Genomic DNA, 17,870 nt, shown 5'->3' on the forward strand with positions numbered 1-17,870 from the left:
AGTAAACATACGTTGCCTTGATGTGCAGCTGGAGACCTGTGAGACTCGGTGGCCACTCCTGAAATCCTCACAGAGCAAATTAATTTCTGATGTTCACTCCAGAATTCTGTAGTGAATGTTAGTCTATGTGGAGGCTAGGGTTCAGAGGAAGAGAAAATAGGTAATCAGGTGAAAATTAAATTACTTGTTTAGGAAACAACTTAGTGACTTAAGTGTTATCTAATATTCCCAAACTTGAAGTTTGAAGAGTAGAAAAATGTCATGATTCATACAATGCCTGCTATAGATAACCTTGCTGAAAAAGTATGTCTTCATTTTATACCATCACCATCAGTTTTGTTGCAGAAATCGAGGCCACTAGTCTGTAAATTGAATGCAGATATGTAGATACTGTTTTAAGTCATGCTAAATTGTAAATAATATTTGAAAAAACCTACTAAGAAACAAAGGTGCTAACTTGAACCCAAAGAGCCCATGAACTCCCACAAGAAAAGAACTACAAGCGAGAATTTGACAAAGCGGGGGTGAAACAGTCGATCACTGCCTGTTCTTCAAGGCACAGTTCAGGGGCATTGCTGTCTAAATCTCGTAATGTCAGGATATATTCATTGAAGTGCTCAAAATTCTTGATTTTGTATCTTGTATTAGAAACAAAGGAGAGGAAAAAGTGGCGCGAAAGATAGCACTGATGTATCTGAAACCTCGTACAGTCTGTCTGCAATCCTGAATAAAGGCACTGCCGCACATGGAGGGGCACCGTCCTGAATATGAAGATCTTCACATATGTTCACGCAGTGTTTCAGCATCTGCACGGTTCAGGTCTGCATGGCTGTAGAATGCTTTGGTATTTAGGCACTGGTGGGTTAAAGGGTGGCCTGGCTTCTCTTGTCAAATTACATCTTTTAAGATATGTATTTCTGAAAAAGAAGTTAGGGGTTTTTTTTGGTGAATGAATAAATCATTAATGTGAACACGTAAGACAACTGTTTACAGCTAGCAGAGGTTCTAAACGGGATTTATTACACTGAGCTCTTTGTTTAGGCTTCTTTTCAGCTGAGATTAAATGCTGGTGGTCTGATGACAAAACTGGTTACTTGAAATAAAAGACACATGGAGAAGAGCAGACCTGTGAAGAAAAAAAGGAAGTTTGCCATGACCACTCTGGAGATACCCGCTTCTTAAATGCAAGTGCTATTAAAATCCTGTAACCTAATTTCTCCTATTCATTTTTGTTCATAAAATCAATTTGAAAACTAAAAGTCTAACTGCGGGGGGAGCAGGATACACAGTGAAGGCTGTTGCCAAATATAATCCTTCCCAAAGAGTAATAAAAAGTCTCACCAGGAGATCCAGCATGTTTCAGTAGCATATATGGTAGCAGTATATTGAACAATTGTTTTGTGAGAAGGAATAATGCCTTTTTTTTTTTTAAAATGCTTACCTATGAAGGTGCAAATAAGCATCGAAAGTCTTTTTTTTTTTTTAGTAACATTTTCAATGTTTTATGAAAACAATATCACGGGAGTTTCGGGGGGGGTGGCCCTGATGGGAGCCCACCTCACCTAACGAAGCCGGGCACGGTGCCCGGGCGGGGCGAGCACGCAGGCTCCAGGAGCAGCAGCTGAGGAAAACCCCTGAGCCCCATCGCCGCGACCCAGCCCGGGCTGCCCAGGGACGATCGTGGAGGTTCTGTGATTGCCTCGGGCTCCATTAAGGTGGAACGACACCAGACGATCAATTCAGCGCTCTACGGAGGGCCAAACGACCGCCTGAACTTGGAAAGCCTCACGCAGCCAGAGGCAGGAGCGGCGAGGGGCACGGTGGGCTCCAGCCGAAATACGGGTCAGGGGGAAGGGAGAGGAAAGGGAGCGCGACAGAGAAGGCACGGCCGGCCCTGCATCCCGCCGCGTCGGTGTGGAACGCGGCAGCCCCCGCCGGCGGGCGCACTGCTCTCAGGGGGAGGACGGGACCGGGACCGGGACCGGGACCGGGACCGGGACCGGGTCCTCCGGCGAGGGGGCCGCGCACATGGCTCCCCGCTGTTGTATCTTTTATAGGCCAGGCCCCGCCTTCCGCCTGGCCCTCCTTGAGGCTTGTTCCAGAACGTTCTCCAGCTTCTGCGCAGGCGCCATTGCGGGCGGTGGGCGGGAGGGGTCTTTGCGGCGGTCGTGAGCCCTTTCCTCAAGTGGGCTCCGCGTGACCGCCGGCCGTCAGGAGGCGGGACGGGGCACCCCCCACGGGGCACCCACCCCACGGGGCATCGCCCCCCGCGGCTCCCGGCCTCACCCGTGGGTCCGTGGTGGCCGTGCGGAGGCCTTGGCGTGTCCCGCCACGGCGTCGGAGACGTGAGCTCTTCCAGCCTCAGCGCCATCGCTGACGGCGGGGCAGGGGCTCCCCGCAACGCCGCCATGCCGGCGCAGCGGGGCCCGAGGCCGGCCGGGGCTCTTTTGGCAGCAGAGGGCACCCGGAGACCGGCCCACGGCTCTGCTTGCTGAGAAGTTTGGGTTATTTTTATCCCCCTCTCCCTAACTTTCGCGTGCACCGAGAATTGTCAAGTGTCTCCTCAGCTAAATCAGTTGTTTTAACGAGTAGGAGACGCTTTTCTTTGGGCATTACATGCCATGAGAGACCATGCATGTGCTTGCAGAAAACTGGATCAGGACGTAGAGTTTGTACACCCTACGGCTATATTTTCCTTTAAAAAGGAAATATTTTCACTTGTGCTCAGACCCCTGCACTTTCCCCTCTCCCGACCAGGCGACTTGCCCAGTGCCAAGGTCTCCCCAGTGCATTTTTCACGATCGCAGTTGTGGGCGAGCAGGGAGCGCCGGTACTGGGCACAATGGTTGTACTGGGCTTCACCTGGACGTTGCGATTGCTACGTGACCCTTGCGTCGTGATTTCAGTGTATTGCGGTATCACGCCACTAAAGCAAAATCCCCTGTAACGTCAAATAGGTAAATATCTCAGACAGGTAAATCTGATACTAAACATTCAACCCTCCTGGTGTGGGGTCTCTAACAGACCTGCTCAGGGAGCACTGGGCTCTGGCAGGGCCCACCCGCACCGGCCTCGCACCCTCCTCTGAACGCCCCTTCCTACCTGCTCCCAACAACGACGTCCTGTCATGTGCGCTCCTCTCGTTCGAGTCATCAAATATTTTGAAATAAATTATTTCCTGATGCTCTGGAGAACGGTCTGGGAGACGCCTTTGGCCAGCACCTGCCAGCCTCAGGACACGAGCCTGGGAGCTGCTGCCACACTTTGCCACCACACTTTGCAAAAGCTTGTTAGGCAGCTGCCTGCAAACACCCTGCTCTGCTCCGGGCTGCCGCTGCCTGAATCCCTGATTGCCAGGGAAGCTCCCAGAGCCTGTGCAATCCCCCCGATTAACCGCAGACACTCACGCAGCGTTACAGCGTCTGGCAAAGGCCGCAGGGTTTTCCTTCCAGCTTCACCTGCTGCTGCGGCAGCTCGTCCCTCCGCTGCGGCTTCCAACAGTACTGGAGGGGCGTTCCCAGCCCCAAATCGTGCTCATGCATTTGTGGGTCCCCTCAAGGTGCAGACGCTGGTGAGCAGCTCAACATACCCCGACCCCGTCCTCACTGGCCTCTCCAGCCATCCTGGCCCATCTCACCCGCGGCTGATGCAGCACATCGGAGCAGTGACGGCCACGGCACGTCCCAGCGGTGACAGCGGTACAGGTACAAGGCAGGCAGAGACAGCATGGCACCAAACTGCTGCAGGAGCGGGACACGGGACTGGCTTTTGAAGAAAGGGGAGAACTTCCGCGTGGTGGATTTTAATGCTTATTTTCTCTAAATGATTGCGCAGAGCTGGAAGATTCAAAGAGCCCCAGGCTGCGAGTGAGGTACTTTCTAAGACTCAATGTAAAAAATATAACCAGCTGTTCTACAGCATTACCAAGAGCCTTTTGCAGGGTGAGAACAGCCTTGCTGTAGTGCACCTGGCTCTAAACAGCCCAGCAGCAGAGCTGAGGTCTAAGGGGAACGAAGCCACCGGTCTTCTTGCTGGGAAAACACGCACTCCTGGTCCAGAGACAGGTGGGAGCCCCGAGGATCCTCAGGGCCGGGGATGTCCCAGCAGCCGGATACACTGTCAGGATGGAGAAAGGCTTCGAGCCCTGCTGCAGCTATCGGGACTATCAGATTTTCAGCAAAACTCACTCCAGGGAATAAAAAGCGCTCGCCAGCTGCGGGGAAGACGTGCAGCTGGATTTGCAGCCCCCACGCATGGAGGAGGGGGTTGGTGCCGCTGGGAAGGAGCCAGCACCGTGTCCCAGGGGTGGTGGTGTCCCCAGAACACCCTACAAATGCCTTGGGGGTTCAGTTCGCAATGCGAAGGGAAAAAAGATAAATAGAATCAAGGATTTTTTTGGCAGCATTCACAGCTAATTCAAGCACTCGGGGCCAGGCGATGCAGCCCTCCTCGACGTATCCACTGAATGACAGTGTAATTAGCAGCCCTTAATAAACCCACACCTGGAAAAATGCCAGCTGAGGGCCAGGGGGGTTACCATATGCCTCCTCATTAAAAGCTTTAATTAGAGGCAGGAAACGCTGGTGGCAGCCACACACTTTAATTGCTTCACCTCAAGCTGGCGGCGGGTCAGCTCCCTCCCTCGCCGGCAATCCCACCGTGGCTCGGGGCTGCTGTTCCCGTCCCGGTCCCGCAGCAGGGCTGAAGGGACCAGAAGGGCAGGGAGGAGATGCTCATGTGACACCATCCCATTATAGTGATTAAAAAAGCCCCTGTTACACCAAAAAACTTTCTTTCACGTGTAATTTGGCTGGCCCAGACTAAGCAAGAGCATCCCACTTGCTGAAACACAGCCCCAAGAAATCTCCCTGCCAAAAAAAATTAGACATCGACAGGCAGGAAGGCAGGGAGACAGACCGGCGCTGCGAGGCACCATGGGTGATGCGAGTTATCCTGGCTGGGGTGCGTGGCGGCTCTCCCCTAATGTGTTTGCACATCACACACCATAAAATCGGGTGGGGGTGAAAGCGCAGAGCGCCTCAGTGGGATTTATGGAGAGCTGCCCTGGTGTTGCTCCCCCTGCATCCCAGCCCCGGCATTAAAATAAATGGGGCACAGAAAATGGGTATTCAGATCACATTAGTGGCAAAACGTTGATTTACTCAAGCAAAGAAACTCGGTCAGGGCTTGATCCGGGCAGCTCCTGGCCATGTTTGCTGGACCTCCCCGGAAACTGCTTTAGAAAAGAACACGGTAAATGGCTTTTTCCTACTCAAGGAGATGAAAAGACAAATCCTGGAAATGTTTGGCAAAAAAGGGATCACTTGCACGTGTAAGATCTTCCTTCACCCCAATTAAACCATAGGAAAGAGGGAGCGTAATTAAACAGCCTTTGCTGGAGGGAAGCCTTGGAGGTGGCTGTGCAGCTTGGTGCAGAGCAGCATGGATAGTGATAAAGGGTGAAGTTTGTAACGGGGTTACTCCTGGTTGGGGCTGTGTCTTCTGAGGGCTGGTGACTCCCCCTTCACTGGGGACAAGAAGAAAAATGTCCCTTGCACAGCCCGGCACAGCTTTGGGTGCTTCTCCGGCCGTTCATCCTGCCTCCACACCCGTCCTACCAACGCTGCAGTTAGTTTTAAGCAGAGTCATGACTCCCGGGGACAAACTTGTAATCAAAAATGTGATTCAGAGGTTGGTTTAGCTCCACCTTGGCTGTAACGAAGGCCTCAGGTTTTTGCTCTAAAACCGCCACCCATTTGTAGCCGGACTGTGCCCAAAGCCCAGGCAGCAACTGCTTACCAGCACCCAAACCTGCAGCTCGTAAGGACATGCAGTGGCATCTAATACCAGACCTAGCAGAAGCATCTTCCCATCTGTTGTTGGAAATCATTGTAGGAAATTTAATTTCAGCCTGAAGAGGGGAAAAAAAAAAAAAACAAAAACCCCAACCCATAAGCAAATGAACTAGAGAAATAATGTTGAGGCAAAATTGAGCCTTTGGAGCTCCTTTCCCTGTATGGATTCTGCCAGGTGGCGATGCCCCAAAACCAGACACTTTGGACATGATGGTCCCATGCCTGCGACCTGTCCGCTTGCTGTTCTCACACCCACCAGCACCTCTGATTATTTTTGTCCCCTTCCCTGCGGCAGCTCCCCAGCCCAGCACCTCACTGCATACCCTCTGCCTGGGCAGCCGTGGCTCCTGTATGGCTGCTTCTGGGGATTTTATCACCTCTCATTTCCCTGCAGAAAGGAAATTATCCTGCTGCTTTGCCTTGCTTATCCCTCCCGGGCTGTTATTACTCCTACTTACACAATTCAGAATATTATTCCCTCTTGTCACCTTAATTTCTAATAATTAGTATTTGGTGTAATGCTACAGCAGAAGTAAGTTCTTAATGAATATTATAAGCAGCACTAAATTATAATTTATTGCTCAAGAAATCCATTTTGAAACACAGCCCATTTAAGAGAAAATGACGGGGAGCAGCTTTCAAGCCATTTACCTGGCTGGATCAAACCCCAAATCGAGTTCCCAGCAAGACCCTAACATGACCGTAAACCCTGGGGGCATTTACTGGCCTGGGACACGTCACCGACCACGTCTCAGGGCTGGATGCACGATGGCGGCAGCGATGTGACCCACTGAGGTGGGGCCGGGACATGTATCCCTGGGGAACAAGCAGTTATGTGATTTCAATATTTTATTTACTCCCTGACAAAACACTGGGGTGTTAATCCACACGGCGTGGGAGTGGGCGATAGCATTAATCCAGCAAAAGTACTCGTGCATTAACAAGTCCTTGATGTCCCCATTTGCCCACCCAAGCATCTGCCGGTCCCTCTTACAGAGCGGTTTTCCTTCCTTTTGCGGTGCCGATTACAGTGGGTTCAGCCCCGGTACTATGGCACTGGGGCACATCTGGGCATGTTTTTCTGAGCTTATCACACGAATCGCTCCTCCGATAGCACAAAGCAACACGGTACCTTCCTTACCTGCTAAGGCTCTGCCAGTCGGGATCGCTGCAGCACCGAATGACCCAGCCCCAAAAGGGGTTTCAGTTCTTTGGTCACTGATTTGGCGTTGGTGTGCCAGAAACAAGCTAGGAAACCCAGCTGGGAGAAAAAGAAAAGGAAGATAAAAGTTTAAAGTGATGTTCAGCGGCTGCCCTGAGCCCGCGGGAGCTGGTGATGGAGCTTGTCCCCCTCCTTTCCAGTGCCGAGTCAGCCCGTGCCCTTGCAGCGACCAAGCCCCAGCCATTTCTGCCAGGATTTTGGGAGAGCCACAGCCATCCATCCTCATCGCCCCACCGGAGAGGGTCATTCCCTTAACAAAAATGCAACAACTGGACTTCTTAGGAATAAACATTGCCAGGTGAGAAATAAAGCTGCATGGCTTATAAAATTCAAGCAAAACTTCTCTCTATTTTAATTGGGGCTGCACCTAAGACATGGTAATTACTATATCCTGCGTTACAAGTATCGGGGCCACAAAGTGCTTTTTGCTCATTGTTTGCAAAATAAATAGCAGGTTTTTGTCTTAGTGTGGTTTGCTGGGAAATACCAGTCATCATTCCGGTGTGCAGTCTGCTGCAAGCAGAAGGGGAAAATGAAGCTGTAATATCCTGATTGGAAGCACAGACGTGCCTCGTTATCCTCTGCTGGCTCTCAGGGGAGAGGCGAGGATCGGCTCAGACAGGGATGTTTCTGTGATGGGATGAGTTTCCCAGCAGACAACTGGCTCAGGGCACAAAGTGGGCTCCTGCTTTCTTCTGGGAGTGAGGAAAAGGAGGTCAGGGGTTTCCAAAGCCACACCCACACTTGGACACTTTGCCAAAGCGGAGAAATGGCAAAGCCCACCTAGAAACAACGTGGGTCATCCAGCAAAACTGAGAGGTCACCCCCACTGCGTCCCCTCCCGACACCACAACAGCAAACAGCCCAGCTCTACTGGGAAAACACGCTTCAGGATACAATGTATCCAAGTTTCTTCTTTTTCCATTTACTTTTGCTGTCCAGGCACAGCCCAGGACCTGGACCTGCATGGGAGACCATCCCCGGTTGGAAGGGTTTTGGTCTCCCCATTTCTGTCCCTTGACTGTGAAGCCAAAAAAAATCAGCTCATGGGAACGAGAAGCCAAGTCTGGTTTGCTTAACCAACGGGACCGAGTACTGTGCCACCCAAGCGATGGGCTGGTTTAGGGGACACCCAGCCCAGCTGTTCCCTTGTGTTCAGGGGGACTCGGTTCCTCTTGGGCAGCTCATGGCGGTACTTGGGAACAGGCTGCGAAGGCATCAGGAGAATAAAGCAAGCCCAGGGCATCTCGGTGAGCAGACGAGACCCTAGAGCCAGTTCACTACAAGCACTTTGTACCATGGGGCCTTTTACATTCAGACTCAGAGGGTGCTAGCAACTTATATACCCGTGAATTAATGGGCATGTTTAGCATCAGCGGTTATTTGGCCCATCATGTGTCTGTTTGGGCAGAATGTTAATGACAGGTGATGAGATGATGCCTTCACCTTTTTTTTTTTTTTTTTTCTTTTTCAGTATTACAGGAAAGAGAAGAGCACGGTGCCTCTGTATGCCTCACCTGGAGGAAGGTCCGCAGAATCAAGCAGCCAGTCCTGCCCAGCTCCGGCACAGTGGCACCAGACAAGCTCAGGTTTTGCTGTGGTTTCCACAACTGTGCAGAGTTAGCTCTTGCCCAGGCCACCTCCTCTTTTTCAAAGCAAATTGCACGTTTCTTTGGAAGCAAGTGCAATAAAGGCAAGACAACTTCCCAGGTCACGTTACAGCAAGATGCTGTAACAGCTGGTGATGTGGCACCGAAGCATGAGGAGTCCCTGAGCCTCTTCGTCCAGGGAAAAGGCCAACAGGGAAAGGGCAGGGACAAAAGAAGCGGTGGAAACCCTGTAAGCACCTCTTTGCTGTAGCTAACAGCACAGAGAGGGCTTGAACAACAGAGAGCACGCGAGAGCCAGCAGCCAGTGCTGCGTCAGGAACCGCACTTACGCCAAGTGTCATTTCTGTGGACTTTATTGTCATTTTCTCTTCAGTTCTAGAGTACAAAAGCATGCAAAAAATAGCCTCTCTATTCATGGTACATATTTACAGCGTAACGGCCACGTGCCATTACAGTGCTGAGTGCATATATATCATGCTTGAATTATAGCAGAGTACATACAGAGTCATATATTTAACATCAAGTATAACAAGAGACTTAAATACTAACAGAACAGGCCTATAAATCAGAAACAGCAGCAAAATTACGGCACTGAGGATCCAAATTTTATCTTCAAAAGTTGCAATTTATTTTTTCTTTAATTTACACTATGTTTTTGGAACGCTTTGACTGATGGCTTGTGGTTACTGACTGAGGGCCTGGGTGTCTGCTAGCAGCGACTCTGAGCATACATGGCTTTTCTTCAGGAAAGGAAGGTGAAAGGCAGCGACTAGCTCTCAAGCTCCTTGCCTTCCCTCATCCCATGGAAGGCTGCGTTCAGAGTAACAGGGTCATGGGATAATCCAGGTTAATTCAGGTTGGGAGGGACCTGATCAGAGCATGGTGTTCTGTAGGAGGCTCTGGGCCAGAAAAGAAATCCCTTTCATTGCTTTGCCTAGCAAACGTCACTGTAAATGTGCCCTGGTAAAGTGGAGAAGTTTGGTACCCAAACTAAGTTATATATACACACAAAACCCCCACTATCTGCTTTCCAGTCTCCAGTATTCCTGCTGGACACCTGACATGCTCATGCTCTCAGCAGGACCCCCCAGCACTGCAGCACAGTCCTCCTCCCTTTGGAAAGGTTTTTACATTTACTGAGATCCCCATCCCCTCGGGGCAGAAAGGAGCCTGCTTTCCCTGCTATGGCCATCCGACACAAAGGTGAGATTGCTGTTCCCAAAGAAGGACCATCTTTTATTGTAGCAGAACAATAATACTGAGCAGCTAGCAAATCACTGAAGATGTGGGCTCTACTCCTGGAAGTCACTGATGAAGGTGTCCAAGACCATAAATGATTCTTTTAACTCACACAGCCAGGCTGCCCAGAGACAACACTGAAGAGACAACAGTCCTTGCTGTGTTTGTTCTGAAGCCCTTGCATCAGCTGCACCATCAAAGGATAACTTGCAATCATGCAACAGTTTCTCACATACTTGATTGCTCTACTTGGTGTAAAAAAGCCCAAAGCACCAGCTACGGGACGTTGGGGGATGAGGGGCTCCGAGGGCCAGTGAGGACAGCCAGGACCCTTAGAGAGCCAGTACCTGTGGCTGGTGGGACAAAGCTCCTCGTTTTCTTGGGCAAGATGTGAGAAGGAAAGCACTGAACCAGAAAGAGCAAATGAGCTCCCCCAGCCACGCACCACAGAAATGGAGAAAAACCTTCTTCAGCCCCTGCCGCAGCACTGCTGATGGCTTTGGGATATAGAATCATAGAATCGTTTAGGTTGGAAAAGACCTTTAAGATCATCCAGTCCAACCATTAACCTAACACTACCAAGTCTACTCTAAGCCAGTCAAGGGTAGACTAGACTAAACCCTGTCCTGAAGTGCCACATCTACCCGTTTTTTGAACACTTCACACATATGGAACTGTGCTGAAGGAACACAAAATTCCTCCCATCAGCTCCCTCCTGCAAGTCTGGCAATAAATAAGGAATTAAACCCTGTTCTGGGAGTCATTTCATTGAGCTGCAATTCATTTTGCATGGAGCAGCTATGCTGTCCCCCCACCGGGCTCCCTTCCGATGCAGCCATACACAGAATCGGCTTTCCCACGACCAACCCTGATGCTGCCCGACCACCAGCTGTTCCCGCCTTCCCCATTTTATTCCCCAGGAATACAGAGGAATTACAGGGCAGCATTTGTCAAACCACTCTCCCTAGGACCCCCAAACAACACAGCTTGGGTTAGCAACGCCACACTGCAAGGAGCTCTAGGTGTATTTGCACCATTTTGCTCACCTTGGGAGCACGTATTCTGGCACGTAGCAGGGGAGATGAAGACCTGCAGAAGGGGACAGGCAGGCACAGGATGGGGCACAGGGGCAGGAGCATGCTGGGCTCGCCAGAGACCCTGTACTTATCAGGTGTTCCCCCCATGGTGTATCTCAGGGGACATGCAAGAAGATACCTAAAGCTGCCACATTTTCCATCTCCAACCCCCCCAGCCTCTCTGCAGCCAGTGCTGGTGCCAAAGGCAGGCTGCAGCCCCGGCACCTGCAAATCTGCAACCGACCTGCAGTGCTCCCTCGGCACAAATCTCCAGGTGCACTTTCAGCTCTGAAACTCAAAGATTTCCCTAGCCTGCAACCTGCAAGGTGCAAAAAGTGAACCACCATCCGGACAGGAGATGTTGGCCCCAGACATGACACAAACAAGACACGTAACTGATGCCACCGTGACCCGCAAAGGACGGGCCTGACCTATCCACCCTTGAAATGATGATAAAGAAAACATGTCAAAGACATGTGTGGCACTTGATCTTTCACAAAGCCCAGTCTTTTGCTGTGAAGCTTGCTTCTTGTGTCTCAAGGCACTGAAAAAATAAAAAAAAAAAATCACAGCCCAGTCACACTTACTGCTGCAGGTGATTTAGTTTCTCTTGTGAGCACAGGCTCCTACATGGATCGGGCTGGAGAGATGGTGCTGCAGCCAAAACTTCCAGGTCTTCCTTCCGCCTCCAGCAGCACGGACACCTGGAAACACCCAAGCACAGGGTCGCTACAGATACCCTGTCTCTTCTGCACACCCACTCCATAGACCTGCTCCGGCTCCAGGACTAAATCATGCGGCTACACCATGTCTGCCCACGCTGCGGTTTATCACGGATACATCACTGGAAAAAACACCACTCAGAGCCCCTGCACAGGCACAGCTGGGGGAGGCGGTGTTATAAACACCATGAGGGGTTATCCATGCATCCATTCACATGCTGCAATACATCATTAAAGATCTGAAAACCTCATTTATTTGCAAGTGTGACATTCATAGCAATGTATTCCTGCCCAAATGGTTCAAGATATTCACTGCAGTATTCCTTTGTGCCAGTCAGGAGAGACTAAACCAGGATTTTTACTTAGCACTACTTCCCAAACTGAAGGCCTAGAAGTATTAATTGAGCAAGACAGAGAAATCAACCTCCTGGAGATCAAAAAGATGAGCAATTTCCCCAAAAGAGAAATTTCCTTCAAGATCTCTCAATCTGGGCCCATCCCTGAGCTGGAAACGCCATCACGCAGTGGGGAAAAGGAGACCTCCCGGGATGCAGAGCCCAGCAAGCACAGTTCAGACCATCCCAGTATTTCTTTTCACAGGATGCCGGTGCTCCAGGAATAGCACAGGCAAGTGAGGATTTGGAGGGGAAAAATACAGAGCACATACAAAAGCATCAGACTGTGCCCACGTCAGCTCTTCTCGCTGCTCGGAGGAGCCCTGCCACGCCAAACTCCATCCCCTCGTTCATAAAGAGAAGCAAGAAAAGTATTTAGCTATCCAGCTAAAGAGAATGATTTTCCTGAATGGATAAAAGGGTTGGCTTGCTGGAGATATTTTTAAATAAATACTGTCTCCTTAGTCTCTTCCTTTCTTCAGAGCAGAAACAGCGTTGCTCTGAGCTGCCCTAACATGCACGTAAACAAGCAAGGATTTCATTTCAGCTAAGTGAGAAGTAGAGCATATTTTTGTAGGAGTCCTACCAAGCCTTTGAATAGATCTGAGTGTTTCCCTTGCTGCTAGTGCACCTTTTTCATTTCATTTCATGCAAGTTTTCAGGCTGCTGTCTGCGACATGATACAGATGGTTTCTGGAGGTATAAAGGAAAGACCCACAAGGCTGGCAGATTTGCTGGAGGAACAAAGTATGACACAAGCTCAGCTGTACAGTTCTGGTTGCTCCCTGGACCTGTGGAAACAGCTCCAGAAGGACTTCCTTCAACAAAAAGGGCAATTTTTTCAAAGTAGATTTTGGTATAATCATAAAAACCACCCATTTCCCCCATTCCCCTCCAAAACTGAAGAGGCGCTTCAGCTACCACTAAAGGAACACGACACAGAGCTAATTTGTAAATGACCATTTGTTTGGTCACGTTAATCGAGGCTGAGAGCAGCTTTCCTGCAGCCGTGACCCACTAGCTCCCACCGCCTTGGGCATTACTAGAACAACCACTACAACTAGCTAGATTAGCAAAGTGTCTCTCCATCCCCAAATTATTTTTACCATATATTAGAAAGACAACACGTAACTCCCCGTTTGCACTCTTAGAGCTCTTTGAGCACCACCTAAGTGTTGCCAAGACCTCAGAAGTCCCATGGGGATAAGGATTACCAGTACTCCCTTTTCTCCCAGAGCTAAGGCAACTTCCCAAGACGCGAGCTTGTCCTGAGATCATCCCTCTGTGCAGGCTGGGGGCTCACCCGGCATCGCAGCCATCCTCCCCACTGCCAGCAGCCTGGCCCTGCTGCGGCAGAGCTCCACCACTGCCAGCCCCGGGGACACCAGCTGGAGAGAGCCCATTTTTCCGCAAACCAGAGGACAGAGAGTTTGCTCCTACCGTTTCCCTGGGGCTGCTCAGCTCAGCCCCTGGTACACAGCAGGACCTGGTGGCACGCCAGCGCTTTGTCCCCAGCGCAGAGCAGTTCCCACATAGCGACCATCCCCTCCTGGCCAGTCCCTCCTCCCACGTTTGCAGAGCCCCCACTGCGCTCTCAGCCTCGCCAAGTCCCCATCTCCATTTTCACTCCCTTCCAGTGGGTGCTTAAATCTTCAGTACAAGGCAGCAGAGCCCAAGCACGCGCTCGAGCGCGCCAACCCGCGGGACGTATCACGGCACAGAGCTGAAGCAGAACCACAGGCCCTCGGAGGATGCTGAGCGCGCAGTTGGTGCAGGCAGACGCACAAATGCAGGCAGGGTTTACCATCTGGATGTGAGGGATGCAGAGCACGGGCCAGAGCAGTAACCTTTACAGGATATAATCCCTCTGCCTGCTTTAAAAATTAAAGCTGTCCTTAATAAAATACATTAGCTGTAATACTATTTCCCAATTTGCCAATATTTACAGGCAAGACGCGGGGCAGAGCCCAGGCTGGCGACTGCTTCTGGGCATCCCACCGAGGTGGCTGAAGACGAGCGAGGGGAGGTGGCAGGCTGGGGGCAGGGAGCAGAAGGCACCGGCAGCAAAACCCCATTAGAAAAACATTGGGAACCACCAAACTAGATTGCAGTAGACAGAACGGGAACACCTGTATACCAGTCGCTACCGACCATCCTCGTACACGTATCCCCTTGCACGAAAAATTAGGGGAAAAAGTCCCAAGCCCTCAGGATTAACCTAAAAAAAAAAAAGACAGTAAGATGATTATGTAGGAACCAAATTTAAGTGTCCTTTATTTAAGTACTATAAAATAAGAATCCAATCCCACTGGTTTCCCAGGGGCATATTCAGATCCCATAAAGCTCAAGGGAAAATATTGACATATATTTTGACGGATTGATGTCACTGGTTTTTACTCTCTGACTGCAAGAGTGAAATTCCTGATTATATTCACAGTCCGTACAGTCAACGGCCACTGAAATAGCTCCATTTGCCCTTTTAAGTGCAATCTCTCACCTGTTGTCTGTAGAGATGAAGCTTCTAATACCAAGTTTAGAAGCAATCTATGGATAAAATAGCAGCATCAGCACATGCATAAAAATTAAAAAATCTTAAAATAAAATTAAAAATTAAAGCCTTAAAACCCCCAAAAGATCAAGTTTTGATCTCATTTGTGTTCTGTAGCTTTCCTTAGTCTAGAAACCCTCCACCAACATCTTCCATCTTAAGGAGCTCTCCCAGTTTGGGTCATTTATCAGGAAGCTGAAGTTTAAAAGCATCAAGTACATAATTTTAAAGGAGCTAAGAGATGAGCGAGGGAAAGAAAATAAATCACCCTTAAATAAAATAAACCCAAAACCTGCCGCTTCTTTTCAGCTTTGAGAACAAGGTCTGTGTGCACAGGACCGGGTGCAGCTGATGGAGTGCAATGCCAGCTCTCTGGGAAGAGCACACTTGGTTAGCGGATGTCCTTGGTGCACTAAGCCATTCCGTGTAACAGCATATCCCAGTGCTCCAGATCTCTATGATGTTCAAAGGCTCATTACACATTACACGGAATATTGTGTAGTTGTTCTATTTTACAACGCTGCTCTGACTAAAGCCATCAAAGCTGGCAGGATTTACACTGTGCAAAACTGAGGGATAAGAGGAGAAGGAAAAAAAAAAGAGAAAGAAAGGCATAGAGAGTGAGTGAGAGATCTCATCCTCATTTAACCGATATCCATAGAAATTTTGCTGTCCACTCCAACAGGAGCAGGATGTGTCCTGGTATACAGAAGTGCTTTACCTGTGCATTAAATAAAACAGTTGCCCTCTGATATAAAACCTGGCTCCCATGTCATTGTTTTTCCCCAATGCTTGAAATAGAGAATGCAAAAAAGCAAGGTAAAAGTCTCCGGGGTGAATGACCCACGAGACAATGTTTGGTTTGCTGTGTTACAAATAAAATGACATTCATTGGCCAAGACACCCAACTACAAAGCCCACACGTGAAGCACAAGTGGAGAGCAAGGCACACAGGGAGGAGCGCATGGACACCTCGCACGAGGAATGCAGCAGGCCAAGCCAGCCCTCTGCCAGCTGCGCTGCCTGAGGACTCGCTCTTCTCCTTATTGCCGCTCTGTTCCTCCTTTCTGTTTTTCTGGGTTGGTCCATTTTAGGGTTTGTTTTTTTTTTTTGCTTTGCAGGCCCTGGACTTGGCGGTGAGGGCAGATGTGTGCTAGACAACACCACGATGGGTACAACAGCAGCAGCACGCGAGCAACCAGCCTGCGACAGCCAGGCAGCTTCAGGATGTAGCTTCGTCTTCACACACATCAGGCAGCTCCGGGTCCCTGCCTCCTTCTCTGCTCCCTTGTTTTCTACATGAATGGCAAGGAAATAAAGAGATTATAGGCGCACACCAATGCAAGAAATAAAGCAGGGGATGTTTTTTCCAACAGGCAACCCAGGTCAACAACATCAACATTAAGAGGGAACAGCAAAGAACCAGCCTGTTGTGCTGGTACCACATAAAAAGCTCAGCAATATCCCAGCTTGACACGCTGCAGTGCTATGCAACTTGTGCCTATACACTTGTTTGGTCTCTGCACCCTGAAAGACCAAGCTTTGCACTTCCCCTGAGTGCCCTTCTCCTGGCTGCAGCATCACAAGGAGGTATCTGGTTCTTGGAGAAAGTCTTGCAGACCAGCAGCAACGTTTCTGAATTATCTAGTTTATATTTGGGGAGTTCTGGTTTGCTTTTCTTTAATTTGATTTTTTTTTTTTTAAATAAAGAACAGAGTGATGGCTTGATACCATAACTGCTTCTCCAAAGCTCTATTGTAAAAGGCAATGAAAACTGAATGCTTCTACCAGAACTCAGTCTTCCCTACACAACAGCTGTTTAATTTCAGTTTCTGTGAGTTTGGTCCCCAAAATCACTCAGCACATGGGAGCAGCAGTCCCTAAAACACAGCCAAGGTAACTTAGTTGAATTGTATGTACACCATGATAGCTTCAAGCCTGTTCTCCTGCTCTTAATTTTCAGTGTCTTCCTATGTTGAAGGCTTGAGCTGTGGTGGAATGGGACAGAGGCGGGACGGGACATCTTACCTCTGCCAGTGGGAAGGCAGGCTCAGAGCTGCTCAGGCATCACTCTGAAGCATGAGCGGAGACATTTAGGCTGATAGAGCATTTTGCTGGCTTGGGCTGGGGGGCTTTTATGGGCTCCAAGCTGAGCCAGCCGGTCTGGCAAAGCCTCAGCCATGAGGCCAACTACAGGCCCAGTAGCACTGCGGGATGCTGTGTGGTGGGGTACACGCTGCCACCGCTTCCCTGGGATGCAACAGTCACAGTGAGCAGTGGCTGCTGTCTCTGCCCTGCGAGCCCGTGGGCAGCCCAAGCCCTGCTGCCAGCTGGTATCACTCCAGCGCCGTCAGCGTGTCTGTGCCACTGGCTCTGCTGGGGCGAAGCCAGCTCCGGCACCCTGGGGCATCCTTGAGGAGTAACACCTCTACCCAGCCCAGCCATCCATAAGACAGCCCGAGACTAAGATCTGACCAGAGAAAGCTGTTAATGTTCTAGACTGAATGGAGAAAACGTGACACCTCCAGGTGCCACCCACATCACCCCACAGCAGAGACCTATGGCAGGCAGATGACTTGCACATAAAATGCCTGTTTCTCCATCACGAAGATGTGAAGATAGCCACAGTGTAAAGGAGGTGATGCTACCCCCAAGCATCTGTGTCTCCCTCATCCTCGCTCACACTAGCCTGGCTGCAGGAGAATCAGTCCATGTGGACAAGCCAACTCAGCAGTGGAGAGTCAAGTGCTGCTCCACATGCCTGGAGCAGCGTTTGGGAAGTGTGGGTTTGGGGCTCTGGAGTTATTGTCTGGCTGGGAATGACACTAAAAGTACACACAGGGCTCCGCCAATTTTCAAAGAAACCACAAATGATCAAAATCACGTTTCCTTCTCCTTCTGCTCCAGCAAAGCCCTGTGATAAACCTGACCTTGAACCTGGAGCATGGACCATTTCCCTGGGGGGGAGGCTGAGGAATAGCCCCATCTGTGGTGCCTGTCATCACCCTCTTTAAATGATTTATCACCCTGCACAGGAGCAGAGGCTCCTTTCTTCAGCATACCACAGGCAGCTCTGCACAGCACAGCTCCCTGCCTGGCACATCCTGCCAAGACTGCTCCATGCCCAGGGTGCGTTCAATGCTCTGCTGCTGCCCTGAGCAGCTTCTGCCTTTCCAAACACCTTGTGCCAGCGTGGGAGGGGT

At 50.2% G+C, this 17,870-nt stretch overlaps 1 protein-coding gene across 2 annotated transcripts in view; it reads right to left on the minus strand.

Moving 5' to 3' along the window:
* Positions 1 to 15,889: 15,889 nt before the first annotated feature.
* The window catches only part of CAMKK1 (calcium/calmodulin dependent protein kinase kinase 1), a 61,899-nt gene continuing 59,918 nt past the window's right edge, over positions 15,890 to 17,870 (minus strand). For both annotated transcript variants that reach the window (XM_009477611.2, XM_075719530.1), the window contains one exon: positions 15,890 to 15,962. In XM_009477611.2, coding sequence (XP_009475886.1) covers positions 15,890 to 15,962 — 73 coding nt within the window. The remainder of the gene's footprint in view (positions 15,963 to 17,870) is intronic.

Source organism: Pelecanus crispus, chromosome 12 (assembly GCF_030463565.1).
Source record: "Pelecanus crispus isolate bPelCri1 chromosome 12, bPelCri1.pri, whole genome shotgun sequence".
NCBI lineage: Eukaryota > Metazoa > Chordata > Aves > Pelecaniformes > Pelecanidae > Pelecanus > Pelecanus crispus.